General features: G+C 38.0%; 1 protein-coding gene across 4 annotated transcripts; it reads left to right on the forward strand.

The window, feature by feature from the left end:
- Positions 1 to 722: 722 nt before the first annotated feature.
- On the forward strand, positions 723 to 21018 carry cib (thymosin beta cib). 4 transcript variants are annotated; one of them, XM_046622808.1, is made up of 7 exons: positions 723 to 880; positions 17519 to 17677; positions 17848 to 17961; positions 18613 to 18726; positions 19165 to 19278; positions 19835 to 19948; positions 20233 to 21018. In XM_046622808.1, exons 2-7 carry the CDS (start codon positions 17539 to 17541, stop codon positions 20259 to 20261), a joined length of 624 nt encoding a protein of 207 aa, XP_046478764.1. In that variant the 5' UTR covers positions 723 to 880; positions 17519 to 17538; the 3' UTR covers positions 20262 to 21018. The 4 variants fall into 4 exon arrangements, with proteins under 4 accessions (XP_046478764.1, XP_046478766.1, XP_046478765.1 ...); XM_046622810.1 differs by lacking the exon at positions 19165 to 19278; XM_046622809.1 differs by lacking the exon at positions 17848 to 17961.
- Positions 21019 to 21055: the final 37 nt, after the last annotated feature.

The following is a 21055-nucleotide window of genomic DNA, read 5'->3' on the forward strand; positions in this document are numbered from 1 at the left end:
GTAATAATGGTAGTAAGGCTAAGGTAAATCATTCCAATAGTACAAACATATTTGTACAAATTTTATAGCTACATACGTACTACATTTAAATGTTCATGATTAGAGTGCAATTGTTCATTCATTAGAAATGTACAAAATAGGTAAGTATTATTTTATCAACAAAGATAGATCCATTGTGTTCGACGTGACAACATCAAGAGCGTCGTTCCATTAAGTTACACACACATACAAATACCGTAGTATAATAAACTCGGGGTGAGTCAGCCAGCAGTCCAATGACACCAAACCTAAGCCGGGGTGAAACGTGGCAGGACGAATAACGGAGTCCAAAAAACGACGCGAAGGTCGCGTGCCGGCTGGTTGTTCGATTTGTGGTTAAAAGAAATTCATTGCGACTCCCTTTGCAAAGAGAAGAGTATAACGATATTTCTCACATACATACGTTGCGTATGCCTGTGTGGTATATCGTGTATCCAGAATTATGTCGATAGCAAATTCGCAACAAGCGTGAAGTGGTACATCGCACGCGTGCATGTATTCGCACACCAGGAGCGTACACCTGCAAACTCGTTCGTTGCAGCGACCTACGCACACGAGCGCAGGATTCACGCTAAACTGCAAGGGTGAGTCACGGAACACCGGGTGACGGGGTGGGAGGCATCTCAAAATGGCGTCACACGACGGCGAAGCATTCTGGAATGGGTGGGGGGGGACAACGGAAAGGGAAATATCGTGGGGAGACATTGGCGGGGCTCCTCACTCCGTGGTGCATATCGGCGCACGTAGAACGGAACCAACGTTTGATCGCTCAGTCTTCGCTAGTCTGCGTTCGTCTTCAAAGCCCGGCTAAGACACAGTGCCCCTCTTTCCTTAGTGACAGGTCAGTAGACACGTACTTGTTTTTGTTTTTTTTTTCTACCAGTATATATTTCCGCTGTATGACTTTTAATCTTAACGATCCTGTTCCATTACTCAATTTCCAACGATTGCGCTAACGGTGTTTGTGACTTGTGATCAAATACACCGACTGTCAGTTAAATTCTCAATTTTCGGACGTGTAGTACTCTGCTCACGTTGTTGTTATGACGTGCGACGTACGACTTGGAACAAAGAAAGTATGGACTCTGGTTGGTTAACAGAGTCGCAGTCTCGGCTTGTTTTATTAGTCAGATTCTAACGGATCTGTGGAACATACAGAAACGGTTTGCCCAGTATAATGATAACGGCTGTTGCTGTTTTTTGGGAAAAGTTTAAGGCGGATTTATAACGCGGTTTCATGTCGGCTGTAAATGTTCGAGAGGCATTTTATGACGCGATGTCGAAACTTCGGAGAATATCCTGCTTGCATAGTCGTCGTGGCTTGTGCAGCAGCGCTTCCGTCGCAACAAAGATTCAAGGGTGCGGTCCATACTTGAATATTCGAACGACTGTTTGAGTGGGGTGTGGTGTATTCATTGATAGCTAGCAGTTTGCATTCAAAATATATCATGCACTGTAACAGGGAACTTTGAATCATTTTGACGGTAGATGAGAACGCAACGTCTACAGATGTACACACAAATGACAAAGAAAATTCACGCGAGTCACGGCAACAGGTCTGACTGAATTTCGTCCGAATGGACTTTTCCAACTGTTTTTCTGTCCAGCGAAGATTGGGATATGGTCGTAATTAAACAGCTGGTTCTTATTCCTTTTTTTTACTGTTCCTTGGAATAACCAATTACTGAAATGAAGATAATCCAATTCACTACTCCAATTAAGATGACTTCGTAAATTTCTATACTTAATATTACTTCGTTGAAATACCCTGTAATGCAATGCGAAAATCAGATACATCTGTTAGGTTCTGTACCTATAAAATATAAGTATTCGTGCTCGTTTAGTGCGTGGGCAAGCGGACAACTTATTAATACACTTGGCGAACGGAATATATGATATATTTTTCAACTTTACTTCGAATTAGAAACATTCGAGTCACAAATTACTGTATTATACGTATTACGGATTATCGAATTTGCGCAAACTATAAGCAGTGGCGTCTGATCATTGCATAGATATATTTTTTTCATTCATTTTACAAAAGTATGTATTATGCGCCGGTGTACAATAGGCAGGTAATTTTTTAAACCGAAACTCGTTGACGAAAATCTTGTTCGTCATAGAAATGTGTACGGTTCCTTACTTGGATTATCTTCGCAAGTCAGTTGTAAAATGAAAAAAATAAAAAGTTTCGGAGCTCTATACTGTACAAGGCTATATACTTGTACAAGTATTCTGATCGTAACGCGGCGCGTCATACGCGGTATGCATTGATCACTGCGTTATTTTCGTTTCCTTTGAGTTGAGTCAAAATACGCATTTGTGTGTACGACTCGTTTTTGTCGCGGGCATAGCGCTCCTGGCGTTCCGGAGAGAGAAACTGCGGGAGGTGGGGTGACGGTTCTTCTCGGTAAGGGACAGGGCGTGGTTTTGACTGCAGATGTTGGACGTACACGCGAAGCGCATCCCCAAAGTAATCCTGGGCCAAGGCTCCAAGGCTTGCAAGTGCCCGCTTAAAAAAGGACAGCAACAATATGGCCGCCCAAAATAGACTTCCTCGGTCGTCCGACGCCCCGCGCCCCCTTACCGTTCCCTCCAGAAATACCGAAATCAATTTTTCACCAGAATTAGGAGGACGTCTAGCCGAGGAGGGCTTTCAGCCTTCTTCCACCGTCTACCGTCTTGTGCCGTTCACCTTTACAGCTCGCTGTGTACGCCGGGTCTTTCAACTTTTAATCGCGCTCTCCGCTGTTACACGTTGCATGTAACCTACCTACCTGCGTTTCTTCACATGGTGTAACCTGTGCATGTATGTATCTTCCATACCGCGCCTTTCGCGTGTTCAAGGATGCGCGGAGGTGCTTGCCAAGTTGCCGCACGACAGGCGTACGGTCTACCGAAAAGCCAAGAAACACTCTTAGAGCAGCCAAAACTAGCCAAAGAGAACCGTTATCGTAATTCAAGCGGAGGGAAGGGTGGGGGGTATAGTTATTATAAATTTATACTGTAACTATATTCACGTTAGTGCAAATTACCCTGAGACGGAAGTGGTATAGTTGGATAAGTGGTTTTAACCGTTCCACTCAATCTAAGTCAATCTCACTTAGTACGTATTCCTGATGAATACTGTTCTTGAATGTGAAACAATAATTGAATTATCGTATATGAAAAAATAATAGGTTAAAATTACAAATTCGTATTTCCTGATCGTTTTATACAAACGTTGAAACGTGCCTCTGTTTTTTGCGGGAATTTAATACAAAGTAATTTTAACAAGGTGCAGATCGTATAAAATAGACCTTCTAAAATTCCCGTTCGAGCAATCAGAAATCGCCGATTTCCAGCCACAAATTGGCAAATTGAAATCTTCTGTTCCAAATTAAGTAACAGTTTCGCAAACAGAGTAGCCAATTGTTGGAACGCTGGACGGTACACCAGCCTGAATTCATCCGCATGAAACAGTGCAGCTGCCGCAGAAAACTTTTTTCCCTATACTTTTGTCTTTTACCTCATTACGCGATAGTTTCTCTCCGCTGTAACTGTTCTTCACGTATCATTGAGCTACTTTCTAAATATAGAGCTGGTTATTTAATTGCCGAAAAGGTAGATTAATTTTCACCGCAATTAACAGAATTGATCCTCCAACCAACGACCGAATCGATATGTAACCAAACAACAGGACCTTGCAGTTGCTGTTGGAATGCCCAAGTTGTGCGAAAAAATATTTGAATTCGGACTTTTCGTTTTCTTGGCACGTGTCCATCTCTACTCGCGCGCACCAGAACGGTTGTAAGGTTGTAAACGGGGCTTGAGGTCGCGCTCTTGTCTCGTGGAAGGCTCACCCTGACCGTAAAGCGAGGGTCGGCCTGGCCGTGAATCCGGGAAACGCGTGCATAGCTACTATGTGTACAGGGGACGTCGAACAGCCGGGAGCATCTCGGCAACCCCCGAATCGCCGACCCAATAGCTATAACAACGGAGGCCGTTCCGCAGGCTCCGTTCTATCCTCAATCGATAAAACCGTCTACATCAGACGGAGTGACGCCGCTGTTTTCGCCCTTGCGCGGAAATCTGATTTACGCCCCCTCGGTCAACGATTGATTTCCATCGCGTCACCGTTGCAACCCCATTTTCTCTCGGGGCTGCAGCGAGAAGATCTCGCCCCTGAACTACTGTCTGAAATAAAGAGACAGAAGGAAATAAACAGCTGCAAACGGAAGAAAAATATTGAAAATTAAAGTGATTTTAGGTCAGAGAAGGAACGTCGTGCGATATATGGATTTATCAAGCCTGATCAATCAGTGAAACTTATTCAACGGCATGAAGCGAGTCCTTCAGCGGTTTAGACCTTTAATGATTTTATTAATAAATTGCGACTGCAACTAGAGTGCTGCGAACAACCGGTACGAAGTGCTGCGACAGATTTTCTCGTTTATTTTTCCCCTATCAATAGCAGCGGTGGCGGCTGCTAGGGTATGACTCAGGTTCTCTGGAATTTAGCAGAGGTGTTTGGGAATTGCACGTTTTGTCCAATTATCAATACTTTGATGCAGAATATTGTCAGACGTACGCGAGTTCTGTATTTTCTCTACAAATAATGATTTGAATTGGTTTCTCGACGATATATTTTAGTGCCAAGAAATTAGTACGGTAAATTCCATTTAGACACGTCGGTATTAAATAATAAACCAAGATTGTGCACCTTACCAATTGATTAAAAGAAAATTAATTCATCTCGATCAACATATTAATTTTCAAATGTGTACAAATACACTCACTCATGTCAAAGTTCGTTTTCTTTCCAATGTTGTATATAAGCAAACCTGTGTTTTAAATTTCGGTAATTCCCTTTTTCGAGAAACAAATTTTACCTTTGGCAAAAAACGCATATTTCTTACCGTATGTTTCTCTCCCACGTTCTGTACGTAGTCATGCACACTTGATTGTTTATACTCGTATTTACTCGTGCACAGTCACGTCCGTGGATGTTAATTGTGTACACATCTGTGTAGTATGTTCACTGTACAGTGCATGTTAAATACGTATATAACGCAATCCTCTCAGGCTGTATAAACACGTAAAAGCTGCAGGACACACGTATATCTCGTTTAGAATAATATCTTGTCGTCGGCGTGCTTTAGGAACCTCGTATCATGTCCGTTTTGCGCGTTGATTTTCAAGCTAGCTGTAGTAAAGAGGTACATTTTTTCACTCGCCTCACACCTCGTTTAAGGTAAAATTCATTCGAAAACCAAATAAATTTTTCTCGTTCAACAACATGATTCATATTAACTGTCAACATGCTACAAGGGAGTAAACAAAATTTTCATTCTTATTAAAGAATATTTTAATCTTGCTCAGGAGGCTAACATAAAATAAGGAAAAAAATGTAGTCGGGTGAAATTTCCGCATTCGGTAAAAAAATTATCACAGTTCCAGCGGTTTTTTCGTTCTTTCTTGCGCATCCGTCAGAGGATATAAATAAATAAACCCGCAAACTCTGAACGGATAACTCCACTTGCGTGTTGTTGAATGAAGGCAGCTGTTCTTCGTGTTTAGTTTAGATGTTTTAAAGAAAAATAAAAACTGTAAAAAATGAAATACAAACAGGTATACAAAAATTCGGCTCACTTCCGCCTCACCTTGTCCATTCAAGTCGTTATCGCCTACTGTTTTTTTATTTACACTTGTTCTCGCTTATCTGCGAGCCTTGTGTATTATATAGTTATAGACATACTTTGCGCACGATGCATATTGTATTACACAGTATACAACTTGTACAGCATGTAACAATACTGACGTGTATATACTTACAGTAGTGCGTGTTCACTACTATTTGGACTGTGTCACGGATTATTGAGAAAATCGTATTAAGCTGTTCATAACAGTGTCGACTCTCTGTCTGCCCGTCTTTATACACGACTGACGTATTTATAAACATATTAATTCTCGTTCATTATAACGGAAAGTATATAGTGTTCTGTTTCCAGTTGCGGCAATCAACTCCGATCTCCCCACGTTCTATTTATTTCACATTCAGATTCCTTTAGAGTCCGTTCAAATTGGCAAATGAAAATAATCACAGCAAATGAACGAGTCGATATCATTTTGAAAGGAATTTCATAAGTATTCGCAACCACTGACAAAAAATCATCTATGCCCAAAATTTAATCGATTCAATTAATGTCTAATTGATAAATTTTCATGGGTTTCAGAATTCTCTACGTAATTTTAATTTTAACCGTACAAGTAAGACGTGATGGAGTTTATTCCATCCCCCATTTGAAACGGTTGATTTAAACAGCAGGAATTAATCAATTAGCAAATTTAACCGTAGCAAGAGCTGAATCGCAGGCTTCTTTTTCCTCCTCGAGCTCGGGCGTACGACAAACGTCTGAATCACTTCCGTGGAAAATATCGAAGCATATGCATCGGACAATTTTTCCCCGCAATTGCAAAAATAACAGACAAACAAATGCGTGCAGCTGAATCGCAAAAAGAAAGTGAAAAACTTTACTCGTCGTAAATAACTTTATTTCAATCACATTATACCTACTGCGCATTTCGATAAAACAGGTAGGTGGAATGACGAGAAGAGAATTGGAGGAAAAAAAAGTTGTCTAAAAATTGGATTTAAAATTATAACTTGTGCTGTGAAACTCTATCAACACGAGGGAATATTTTGTCCGGTCTATAGAAACGTTGATATTATTTTTTTTTTTCTCTTTCTTTGCCGATTCTTCTCGTTCCTTTCCTCCTTCTCTCGTTTTTCACGACCTCCGGTTCGTTCGTCTGGGCCGTTCGCCTTCGGCGAAGTCGAACGCGTTCCTTGCCGGCGCCAACGCGACGCCGCGCGTTTTACCAGCTAACCAATGCCCGGTGTAATACCCTATAAGTATGTACGATGAGAAGAATTGTTCGTTTCTTAGACCGGCAATATTTTATGCAATGAAACAATTCGCTTTAAAACATCTTCCATTGATTCAATGACATTTCTTTCATTTATCTTACTTACTAACTAAATATATTAATTAACTGTGCAAGTAATTTCTTCAAATTTTGACAAATTTCCTTGACAACGTTGGTTCAAATTAGATGTATATACATACATATAATACGCTTCTTTCATAATTAGAGTAATCGAACTATTTACCTGTAAAAGTAAATCGATTTCGTTGAATTAAAAGTTCATCGCAGTCTAAGAATTCTTGTTCTTTCTATGGGTATAAATTTGTTCTACCAATTAATTAATTCTTAAAACCCGGAAGGCTATACAATTCAAACATTCGCTTTGAACTAGATATAATGTTAAATATTTTTTGTATCGGTTGTTTTTATTTCCTTTCTTCTTCTTTGTCATAATCACGCGTAGAACTGTCTAGAACTCTGCTGCAGGGCCATTATTCTCCATCTAACAGCTGCAGTTATACAGCAAGCCATGCATGGAAGTCTGTTTTCACGATTGTAGCCGCCGATCTAGACGCAGGATTACCAATTAGAGGATCCGCCAAGTTTAGCTCGCGGTGTCATCGACCTCCGATCAACCTGGCATAGTTACAGCGTAAAACATTACTCTTGGAATCTATATTATGATCGAAGGAATGTTGCAACTGTAGAGACTAACGACGAGCGCAGCAACGCGCCTTACAAAGTCTTAAATACTCCGGGTAGATATTCGTATCGTCGTGCCAGATTAGAAACGTGATTTTCAATCATTCGAAGGTCCATGAATCATCTTTGCGTAAAACATGCAAATATCGAAGGGTATAATGAAAAATAAAAAGACGGGGAAATTTCAGGGAAAATTTTAGAAATCACAGACATCTTTATATCATATTATATTTTACATTTAAATGTAATAAACGAGAAATAAGTAGCCGCGATGCGATGCGCACCACAACATGGTTGCCATCGCCGCAATACTTGACCGGTAAAGTTACTTTAGAAAGAGTTTTAAAGACACTGGCGTAGAGATGTGGAAAGTCGGCAAAGCTGTTGCTGCCATGGATCCGAGAGCCACGTCAGCCTCGATGGATTCTGTTGTGTATACGGCCTTATATTAGCCATACCTATACCTATAATACACACTAATGGGCATATTTCTACGACAGCGTATAATTAGCGACACATGTATGGAATCGTCTGCTTAACCGATACATCAAATTTATCGATATTATTCACGTTATTTATCTATGTGCGTGCCATATAATTAATTACTGCTTCTGTTGAACGCACTGCGTTAAACTGCTGCACCGAGTTGATAAGAAATGCGTGATACATATACATTTATGCAAGTGTGCGATCGTCGGATGCGTCATTCTTTTTACGACGTACATTTGTTATATATCTACCTAATGTACTATAGACATAATAACATAATTTATATAGTCCTCAAGCTTCGAGGAAGCTGTAAGCCCCACAGTTACCACATGTTCTATTACTATTTATACATGCAATACATAAACTTGTATACGGCAATTTTCATACGACTCAAAGTATCACTTGAAATTATATGTATAATATCATCCATTTGTTTCTTCAAACAAAGGAATGACATTACGAGTAAAGATAAAGAAGAAAAAAAAATTTTAGCGCAGGATTCCGTTGTTTAAAAAAAAAAAAAAAACATTACTTCATCTCAAAATGTATAACTTAACGCGACTACGTTTGAAACAATAAGTTTGTTAGAATTGCTATATTGCGTAATTTCAATCGTCCGATTATCGTAATTTGTACAAATTTTGCAAATTATAGAATGATATTCGTGCCGATGAATATTATAAATAGAATATTTTTTACACATGTATTGTAAATATCATTTTTTTTTTCACCCAAGCTGCACTTTGAATTCTTGACGCGTGAGCAGTCAACTCGAGTCATTTCTACGGAATATTACCACTTATGATTAATGTTCTTTTTTCTCACGTCCTGCATGCACGTACAACTTGATACTTGATGCGTTGCACAGAAGCTATATAGGTACAATATTTCTTTATTGCGATTCTCATGATCTGCGGTATTGTTATCTACGTAATATATGCATGTTAATGCAGCATATACGCATTATTTATTATACGTTGTTTCGCGTTTCGAATTTTCAACATCTTTCTCTAGTACAAGAATACAAAAATATAAGGCGACTCATTAATTACGCTGAATTTTTAAGCTCTTGAATGGCGTCCAAACACATTTTCATAAATATGTTCTGTAAACGTCGATCGAATTTCATTTTCATAATTGTCAAATCGGTCACAGTTTTACAGCGGCATCAACAGCGACAAGTGTTATCTTAAATTACATATCGTATAAAGAAAAAAGCTCCTGTTTCTGCTTTGCGAATATCTTCGTCGAAAGTGATTTCGTATTCGCTCCTTGGGGATATCGAGAAATGACGACTATACGCCACTGCAAAAGGGGGTACAGGGTTCGTTACCCGTCACGGTCGCACCGGGCTCGCAACGCGCTTCGAGTGGTACACGGCACGCGGTTTTTCGCGTGTGCGTTTCGAGGCATGTGCATGGATTTGTGCGAATGGTTGTGTAGATCAGCGTCCAGCTGCCCGCCCGTTCATCCGTCCGTCTCTAATTGTGAGTACATTGCGCGCGAATAATTCCTCTGCATCGTCTCCCAACTGTTCGTATACGTAGGTACCTACTCTAATGATGTATAATAACGTAAGGTTGCTATTTATTAATTACGAGATTTTTCGCGCTAATTAACGGCCACTGATTAGACAGCTCGTGCACAGAGAGGCTCTGTTCCAAACTCGGTAGAAGACACGTTCAAGTTTGTTGGCAGATAATTGATGTTCGTTGTTTATCTCCACCTTGAAATCATCATCTTCAAGTGTGTACTGTCTGTGTTATACGTATATGCAAAGACTACTGTCAGGGTACAAAATCTGCCTTGTGAATGTAACATATACGTATGTATTATAATCGTTATTATACGAGTTCGCTGTGTACCGCTAATCGCGAACCGTGAGATCCGGCATTGCGATATTTAAATTCACAAACTGTAAAAGGCTCGAAATAAATCCTCTTCCTCCGTCCTGCGAGGCTGGCTACGTCGAAAAAATAAGGCACACATTTTTATTCGGTTGGAAGGTGCAAGACAAGCTATATTTGAAAAATTGTGATATTTTTCAGCTGTATCACATTCCGGATAGCTGAATAAATTCTGAGATTCCTTTCGTGGTTTAAAACCGTTGACTATGCAAACGGGATTTTTTATAAAATGATGTTAGTTCCATCATAACATACAAAAACACACACGTGGTATTTTAGGTCCGTACTTGAAAGGTTGAGAAAAGTTCCAGTTGCTCATCGTGCAGCTACTGCAGGGACAATGTTTCGGTTACACGGTCTATAGTTGGGTTTTGGAATGCGAGAACACGTATACATTATGGGGCTGTTTAGGGGTAATACTTTCTAGAAGGTTTCAAGTCCCTTACTTGAAGCCTGAGATAAAAACCTCTCAAGATCCAGACTGCGGAAAAACAATTCACAGACGCCAGTCGACATCAACTATGCTAGACATCGTTTTGCCATTTAAATGACACGCGAACGTTACATTTCTTTTCAAGCTGGCGCAGAAGTGGTTTTTTGTGAAAAAAAAAAGAAGAATTGAAAAATCTATAACAGATATATGCTTCTGGTATCAAATGCTTGAAATACAAACCTAACTAACCACCTCTATACATATGTTAAAATATCTGCGGAATATATAGATATGCGTTTTACCAAGCAAAAATTGTAAAGTTATTCAGTAACGAAATTTCGTACAGCTGCAAAATAGCGGTTCGTCGTGTTATACGTGGCTTGGGGTTAATTATCGTGACTCATGATCGACTCTACGTGTATTTGTTATTTGAATATATCCTAGCCTATAAAGTACATAATAGGCATCTCCATATATACTTGCATGAATGTTGTTTAACTCGTATATCGTAGGTACATACTTTCATGCTGATTCAAACTTTTCAAGCTATAATATGTAACTGTGCTACACGCTATATGTTGAGTATGCCTACTCATTTACGTGAAATGTTGATGTAAGATACGAGAAAAAGAATTGGGATAGTGGGATACATGTTACGTAAATTAACCATATATTTACGTACTTAGTAGGTATTCAGAATTCATTTGAAACAATTACTTAATTGGTATAATGATTACCGATGTACGCGGGTTTCGAGGCGGTTTTAATTGAGGATGAGGGATTTATGATACGCGGTATATATGTCGGTATTACTATAACAGTACCGATGAATAAGCTTATTGGCTAAAATAATTTCCACTCTCCCCGCATCTGAAACGATGAATCACCCTGGATTATCAATCATCGCCAAATATTCTTCACCATGCCGTCTAGTCGCCGATTCTTTTATAGTTATGCAGTGGAGGAATCGAGGATATCCCAGAAGGCAAATCTTGACGTCGCCTTTCACTGCACTCGTAGCTGGTCAAGTTTGCTCAAACTTCTCTATATGTCGCCTGATTCTCTTCACTGCAATGCCTGTAAGCTCTTTGAACTATAAATCGCGTTTTCTATCACGAGACGTACTCGCGTAAGACACATATCGTAGGGTAGCAGGCAACGATATTACAGTATTTTGTAGAAAGTTCAAACCGATAAAAATCACGACCGCACTTGTCCCGGAAGTATACTTTCCACATTTTGCCGGTCGTTTGTAATAACTTGACGGAGTAACACCACCGTGTACGTTATAATTGCGGTGAACCAATTCCGTGGAAAGAAAAAGAAACCCAAGATATTATGTACGGGGGGGGGGGGTTGCAGCAGATTGTGTGATCGCAGTTTTTACGAGAAATGAAGAATCTCCTGCAGATTACATTTAACTCTCTTAAAATGTTGGAAAAAGACAGGTAATATTACCTGTAAACGGTTATAACATTTTTATTGGAAAAATAGTCATTTATATATTTTTTTTTTCTGCCATAACTTGGGTCTTGTATAATACGCCGTCTGAGTTTTACAATATTAAGATACAAGGAGACCGAGGCGGAAATGGCGAAAAACGGGGCTTTAAATTTTCTAATTTTGAAACAGGTTTTACAAGTTTGAAATGTAACGGCGCGGCGGCGTTTTGAAAAATCTGTTTGCATGCTACTGTTTGCAAAATACAATACGTATAAATTTCGGGTGGATTTCCTTGAGCCAGAATTCCCGATAAGGAAGAGCTCATATTACACAGCGTTGACTACATTATAATCCTGTAGGTATATACAGTTTTAATGCCCGCGCGAGTCTCCCGCGTTTTATCCAAGTGCTTTCGAGTCCCGAGTCTGATGATTGCGTTATTTGCCACCTTTCGAATCCAGAACTCCCTAGAAGGGCATATGATTCGAACCTTATAAGGACAACAGCCTTGCTCGTTGCGTATAATGTACTGCGTACTGCTCCTGCTGCTTGTGACGATTGACTAACGCGTCCTATACCCTGTGCACGCACGCACACACACACACCACACACACACACACACGCACACGCACGTATGCACACAGTCGTACGTAATTTATAACTGTGCTTCGTACCTGCTGTCCGTCATCCTGCGTCATCTCACTTCTAGGTATAAAGGATATGGAACAGCTATGGGATGTAAGAGTTTGCTGTAGTCAGTCTTTACCGACCGAGTGAAATATCAATTATTTTTACTATTCCCTACGCCGCTGTTTCTACATGCAATGCCGAACGGGAACGTCTAGAAACTTTTTTACTTCATCCGAGAATGACACCAGGAAATGTATACCTGCGATAAATGATAATTGAATTACAGGAATACTTTTAAAAGAAAACTTTTTTCGGATATTCGTATGCGAAATTGTATGTAGAATGGCGCTGGCGGTAGCTTTTTTGCCTTAGTTATGCGTAAGCTTAGGTAATAAGTCAAAATAAGTGATATTTCACTCGGTCCGTAAAGATTGACTATATAGAATCCTCTTAAGGGATCGAAGTGGTTTATGTATGCTGTGAAATATCGCCCTCCAATGCATAACTGAAAAGTTTGCGAAAGTGTGTCGAAACATGCTCCAATCATTCGCGTTCGAATCGATTGTATGATTGATGACAATCGCCCAAATCGTTGTACGTCCAACCACAACAGATAGAAGAGAGAAAAAACGATTTTTTTTTCTATTATTCGTCGTCCGTCTCGTCATAAATTCCGATGTAACTACGTATTGTACACGTGCGGTTGTGTAGGTAAAAGAGAGCGAGAAAAACAGCGTTGAATAGTCACCAAATATGGCCGCGGTATTGGCTTTTGTTTTTTTTTCAAACCGTTACCTATGTTAGAACGGTTAGAACTTGTTCGCGCGGGCATTCGAATTAATCAATCGGACTTATCGTTTTTGAAAAAAAGTTATTTACAGTTATTTGCATGTTTAATTTATCTTTTACTCGTGCAAGTGCTAATAATGTAATTCAATGCACAGTGCATCCAAATCTCGAATTCTCCAACTCTCTCTTTCTCTCCGGATCTGCTACACGATACCCGATGATCCGTGTATACTTTCGAGTTTGTTTTAACAAGGACGTGAGTGCGGCTGATCTTGGTACACATGCCATGCGTGTATGTGTGTGTGCATACACAGGGATATGTTGGGCTATTTATAAACCCGTCACGTGACACTCGCCTATGAATATCGAGTCGCGCCCCTGCCCTTGACCGTGAAACTTACAACCGGATGGACGAAACACATGTTCGAAAGCCGGCCGTCGCGCTTTTACATTCAAGTTTGCAATAACGCTGATATGTTGCATGGGAATACTCGTCGGTTGAAATTAGATATCAAATATCTCTTTTATCTTTATCTTTTACACAAGAGATTAGTAAAATTGTCGATGCCCACGATTTTGACGTGACACGAATATTAAAACAGTGCTGAAACGTTGCAGATAACGCGACAGCAGAATGCACAAATGATACACGTATCAGCCTCACGTATAATAACGGGTGAACGGGAAGTTGGCTTGGCCAGCGATATCTGGTTCGTGTTTCGACATTTCCTGAGCGTATAATAAAAATGCTCTCATTCGAGAAATTTTCGTACCGATTTTTTAATGTTGTATCATGTATTGGATAATGATCTTAATATCAACGATGAGCAATACAAAATAATGAAAATATGTATTATATAGATCATTCGAATATAACGGATGTGATTGCAGCCAATTAATTATATACATAATATATTACATGAATGTGGAATTATCAAGATTTGATAAACAGAATATTAACGTTAGTTCATTACTCTTATAAAAGATGAAGAAGTGAATATAATAACTCCCTAGGAGCAAATAAAAAACACTACTCCTTATCCTACTGTTTCTCGATGCCGACTAGATAAAAAAATCTGAACGAAGAGGAAAGCTTGAACTGCTGCTTTAAGAGAATACATAATTATAGTTTGTATAATCGGTTGTGCAAGCTGCAGTCATATACATGTAATTATATATTTCTACTACGCATTCACGATCAGATCTGATAATATAGGCATGCGTGTATAGCAATATATAATATGTTAGCTGCAACTTGGTGCAGCATTCGTATATCTATACTGTATAAGCGATACACAGAGATCGGTTCTGCATCGCTTATATAGTGACTTCACCCACGTGGAATGCAGCCCGCTTTTTTCCCCGCCTCTCCTCATTCCTTACTCTCCTCCTTCTGCCTTTTTCAACCCGCCTCCTGGTTACTGCAACGACGACGTTCTTCTTCTTCTCCTTCTTCTTCTTCTCCTTCTTTTTCCAATTCTACTTCTTCATCCTCTCTAACCATTCCTTGCTGGATCGTGAACGAACTTCGCTAAGGTTGATCTGATTGTGAGTCGTCGAAATTAAGAATGTACAGGCGTGTTTAGGTCGAAATCGTGCTCGGTCAATGAAAATTAAACAATTCGTTGTCACTTTTATTTTAAACACATGCGTGAAATTTGAAAAAGACTACCCAAAACCGTACCAAATTTATTTCACTTTTAACTTTATATTATTTTACTTTGAGTCTGACAGTTTCCCGCGAGAATCAACGTAAAATCACAAAAAATTATAAGTAAAATAAATCCGTTATGATTCAGAAAATCGCTTCCAAATTTTAGACAGGTGTTCAAAATAAAAATGAGATTAATTTGTTTAACTTTCATTGACCTAGCACGATTTCGACGTATAAAATCGAAATAGTGAATAACATTTGAACTTTGGAAAACTTCGTGAATTCCCTTTAATAATTTTGAAATGTTCAACCATCTGTACAACCAATTGTGTATAATCGATGCGATGCTTGTACATCAGCATATGGCTTAGAAGATCTTCCGACATTCTATTTCACCTGCCCTATTGCAATGTCAGTTCAGACACCATTTATTTTATTTTCCTTTCCATCCGGTGCGGGCGACTTGCACGAAGAACAAACAGACTTCAAAAACTCGTAGATCTATATTCGAGTTAGGGTATTCTGATGTATCAAACCATGATGGTTGAATATTAGGTTTAATAAAAAAAAAAAAAAAATAACGTGAAATATGCTATTATCAAAATGATTCACCGACGGCAATTCGTACATCGTACCGAGCGAAGTATCGTCCACTTCATGAACTGCGGTGTAAACGACGAATCGCACCGAGTTAACGACGCGATTCTTCTCTCAAGACGAAGCGACAAGGGCATTGAGATGCAGACGGCAATCCCTGTATTGTTGGGCACGTATTGAGGTATTTTAAAACCAAGAGTGCGGCTTCCGAGGACTTGTATTGCTGACTGCGCGTGATGCATCAGCTGGTCACTGCTTCGTTATTGTATGTACGATGTATACCTGTATGTATAATACATTTAACGACCATCTACGAAGGACTGGGATTCTGTCGACGTACCGGAAGCAGCAAATTCCATTTCCGTTGACTGTCACGGCCCATCGATATATCTCTTACAAATACCGATAACGATCAGTTAAACTGGATTGCCTGCATCCGTTTACTATAATACCAATTTGATGCAGTCACGGCGATGTAATTGTTGAAACTTTAACTATTCGCAATTTGTTCCACGGTTATTTATTATTTCCCCTTTCTATTATGTGTATGCGGCAATAGACGTTTCAATGTGTATTGGACACTTTATTGTTTGACGGAGAATTGCGATTTAGGTGGTAGACGTATAATAGAGTTATAATATTGGGGCTGCAAAATCGTTGTATACTATAGGTATACCTGTTGTTTAAATAGCGTGAATTAAACAAACGACGATTCACCAAACGATATCAGGTCATAGACCTTCTTGTGAAATCCGTTGGTTCTTCTCCGCCCACACCACCATCCTCCGAATCCTCAAGGTCATCAACTTTTATGCTGATGCTCCTTGTTCGATTTTTCATGCAACAGGGTACAATTTATGTGATTAGAATAGTCCATCGGAATACCTGCGTCCATTTCAATACATAAAAAACGGTAAACCAAAAGAGATGTATCTTGTAGATAACAATCGTGTCGGAGATATACTAATATCGAATTTATAACATGTAATACCGCCTGAAACGTTTCGGATAAATTGGAATAAAAAACTAACATTATCATCATACGTGTCCAATTATTATTTTTAAAATCTTAACCGCACCTTGAATAACTTTCCGAGAGAAAATTTTACTCAACCCTGCAATATGTGCGTGAACATGGCTTTCTCATAAAGACCATGTTGTTTTTTATATGCTGTAGCGTAAAGGTGAAATAATTAATATTTCAAGTTACATTCCGCAGTATTTTTTAATGCATTGGTCGACGATTGTAAGTAAACCTGCTGAGTACCAGTAGCTTCAGAATGTCTTTGGAATTTGCACAATCAGCAGTCTGTTTTTATTACGCATATTGTTACACTGTTGTCCCTGTGTTCTTTTTGTTAAAAATATACATACTTCATCTACTGTATAGGCAAATACTTCTGTTAGACTTTGAGTCTGTTAGAATTTGTAAATACTAAAGAATGGACAAGTCTGCGGGTAAAGAAGGAACAAGCTGATAATCGACTGAATTCAAATTGTTCCAAAGCTGCATTGTTATTGGAATTTTATTCTCTTCTACTGGAGCGCAGTAGGCCTTGTACTTGTATGGTGCTGTCGCTTAAATTTTATTTTGTGACATTTTAATTTTTAATTTTTTTCTCAAATTTTGAGTATCGGTGTTTTGTATACATACTGTTGTCTCAAAATCACAATCGCTCGTGTAATGGTAACTCGTGAAAGCCGTACTCTGTTATAATAACAAACAGTCACAAATGTTTATGCCAATTCGTGTATTTGTAGTGTCAAGCTCAGGAACAGCTTATAATTGCCCACTTAACAGACCTGATTATCAGTGCATTAATTAGTTCGTTTTGAATTCTGAACTGCGCAACTTTCTATTATAAATAATCGTGTACTCCCTGTGCAATTCGCAGGAGAATTGATCGATTTTATTTCTGTTCACAGATTTATAAGTACAGAGCAGAATGTCAGATCCCGTAAGCCCATCCCTGAAGGATCTTCCTAAGGTTGCATTAGACCTTAAAAGCGAACTGGAGGGCTTCAACCATGGCTGTATGAAGAAAGCTGCAACTGCTGAGAAGAATGTTTTGCCTTCAGCTGAAGGTACGTTTTTTTTAATCTAAAAAATTGTAAACGGTCTTTATATATTGCTGGATTAAGAAATAAACGCCCCACAAATAATTTTTCTCGAACTACCAAAGTGCTGGTAAAATTTATCTATACCAACTGAATTATTGTTAAATACTGTTATAATAAATAAAATGATAATACAGACGTGAGGCAGGAGAAACAGCACTGCGAGCTTATCCATGGAGTGGAGAACTTTAAAACAGATCGTTTGAAGCATATCGACACCGTAGAGAAGATTGTTTTGCCTAACGCCCAAGGTATCAATCCCTACCTAAAGATCCTTGATCCATCCCATTAACAATCCTTACCAACTGAATCATTTTGTTGATGTGCGATATGTGGTAGGCTAAATTTACCATACAGTTGGCAAGTTTTATGCACGTATAAACTAGTGTGAGAGATTTCATTAACAACTAAAAAAAAATGTGTCACTTTTTCGTTTGTTACTTATCTTAATAAAATCCATATACATTGAGAGAACTTTTTCTCAGAGCATTGTAACATGTGATCTGAATTTTCCTTGAAAGTAATATAATGACCTTATTCGAAAGTGAAACTGAAACAACGATAAAGCAAAACGTTATTAATTGCAGCGCATAATTCTAAATTTATTATAATTTTATGTGCATCGCAATTCCTTCTTAATATACCATGATATGATGCTGGACACCCATGTGGAGAGGATAATTTTAATTTCTTTTTGGTAATTTGTCAGTGTTACGTAGGTAAATATTAACAGTGTTGAAAAGCTGTTTCGTGCAACTTTTACCACTTTAACCAGACACACTTAGAAACTGTTGACGAGTGCTGTTTTCTTTGAAAAGCAATTGCATAACAGCATTAGCTTTGGTTTTCAATCGTATTTGAAATCAGTCAGATAGGTTAAAATTGAATTCTTTTGTTTACAGATGTAGCTGCCGAGAAAACGCAACAGACTTTGATTGCTGGTATTGAAGCATTCGACCCGGCCGTACTAAAGCACACGGAAACCCAGGAGAAATATCACCTTCCGGACAAAGATGGTACGTAGCATGATAGACAAGTTGCTTTTATAGTGCTGCTTGTTTTAAATGTTTTATAAAATTATTCAGCTTTTCTTATCAGTTTTATATGTAACTGTGATCCGCTATGCTTATGTAAAACTCGAAATTTGAATTTCTGTCAATTAAACAGCTTTCTTTTTGAAATTTTCTTTCGTATTTCACCATTTGGGATTTGCCCATACTTCAAATACTTTTTGCTCCATTTATTTTACCTCAAAAAACAGTATACATTGTTGTAATTGTATGATCTTTTACGTATACCGCAAGTATGAGACTCAAAAACATTACAGTACAGTACAGTAAGTGTCGTTTCTAATTGCACTTTCAAGCTCTACTGAATGTTGAAAAGTAAAATTTTTAGTATTCACCCATTTTTTGCATGAGCATGTTTTATATTTTCCCTTATTAATATTATAGCCGTAAAAGCCGAGAAACAGCATCAGAATTTGCTGAATGGCGTCGAAAGCTTCAACAAAGCAGCTATGCGACATGCTGAGACCCTTGAAAAAAACCTTTTACCCGACCCTCAAGGTAGGTTTTCGCTTTACCAATTGTATCAATTTGTTTGCATGATATTTTTTTGCAATATTCGTACTATTGCTTAAAATTGAATAATGCATGAAGACCAACCTCAATGAACAAAATTTTGAATTCATTTTATTTCTTTCATATATAAAGTCAGGAGGTTTCTTTCTGTGGAGGAAAAATTATACGAAATTTCACACACGTCTATTACCTTTACAGATGACAATAGAAACGAACATTCAGTATACAGCCATAATTTTGTATTCAAATTATTGCAAATAGCAATGCTGTAGGAATGATACATATATGTTAACTGATCAAATAAGTGATTGGTATTTCTACTGACATAATGAAAAACGTGAATTTACATATTTACTGTCTTAAGAAATGCTTTCCATGTATGAATATTTTTACTCCTGATGAAGATCCATACTGAAGATTTTTAATCCTGTCTTCTTACATACCATAAAGACGTACCGCATGTATAAGAAACCAGTGGTGATGAAATTGTGAATACATAGTATATTCTGCAATTGCTAATAATTTATTTAATATTTTACAGCCATACAGGAGGAAAAGGGAAAGCAACAACTTATTTCTGGAATTGAAAACTTTGACCCGGCAAAACTGAAGCATGCAGAAACCCTTGAGAAAAATCCTTTGCCTACCAAAGAAGGTAAACTTAGTGAATATTGAAACTACGGAATTTCTAGGGAAGAATTATTCAAATAGTCACTCGTGAGCGATATCAGCACACAGTACAATATTCTTAGCCAGTTTACAATATAGAAATTGAAGCACCGTCGCCGTTCAATGAACAAAATAACTTTAATTCGAATAATTTTTAAGTATTCGATTAGATTGTACATTCAACAAGATGTCGAAATTGAAAAATATACTGAGAAGATAGAATACTACTTTCCATATGTTGAATGATGAAAATTTTTTTCGATGTTTCAGCGATCGATGCCGAAAAAGTAGCTGCCTAAACAGCGTCGGAAGTACTTAAACAACATGCAGCCACCCATCATTTCTTCATTCTCTATACCCTAACATTTCGTAACTATTATTAATATACCTACTATCATATGACTACCGTGATAATATAATCTCATATTAAATATTTATAGTTGCATAAATTTAGCGAGCTTTATATCCTGAAACAAGTGTTTGCTAAAAAATTAATAAAACCTAAAAACTTGATATTCTACCATCAGATATAAAACTGAAGACAAGAATTTTAAACTGCGTCTACGGGATATAAATGTAAGAAGAAAAATCAGACCACGTTTAAAACGATACGCATATTATAAACATTCATACAAATGTCATGTCGCCAAAAGAGTTTTCAGCCATTTACTAATATCAGTAATTGGCTTGCAAAAATGAGAAAGAAAAGAACTGTATTGAGTCTCATAATTTTACGATCAGAGAATAATACAGTAATTATGCTTTTTATAGCTTATTAAATTTATAGAGGGATGTTTTATTTTCAAATGCGCTATACTCGTACACAAATATATAATAAAAATGTATGGTTTTTGAAGCAGAAAAATTATTACCAGTGTTGCATGTGTTTATACATAAATATAATGTGCAACTTTTTCAGAGGTACTGGTCAGTATATTTGTGTAAAGATCATATTTTATATAACGGGCTATTGTACTTTTTAATATTCGTACATATTGCATTGTCATACCAATAAAATGAATACAATAAATAAAAAAAAATAATAATTTGTATAAACATTTGGTTTTAGTCGCATTTACTTTGTATCAATTTC

Source organism: Neodiprion pinetum, chromosome 4 (assembly GCF_021155775.2).
Source record: "Neodiprion pinetum isolate iyNeoPine1 chromosome 4, iyNeoPine1.2, whole genome shotgun sequence".
Lineage (NCBI taxonomy): Eukaryota > Metazoa > Arthropoda > Insecta > Hymenoptera > Diprionidae > Neodiprion > Neodiprion pinetum.

Bases quoted from the DNA above. Each gene is read 5' to 3' on its own strand.
- cib (XM_046622808.1), top strand. From the start codon at position 17,539: ATGTCAGATCCCGTAAGCCCATCCCTGAAGGATCTTCCTAAGGTTGCA. The intron at 18,727-19,164 runs GTACGTAGCATG...TTAATATTATAG, and splicing joins TCACCTTCCGGACAAAGATG to CCGTAAAAGCCGAGAAACAG. The intron at 19,949-20,232 runs GTAAACTTAGTG...TCGATGTTTCAG, and splicing joins TCCTTTGCCTACCAAAGAAG to CGATCGATGCCGAAAAAGTA.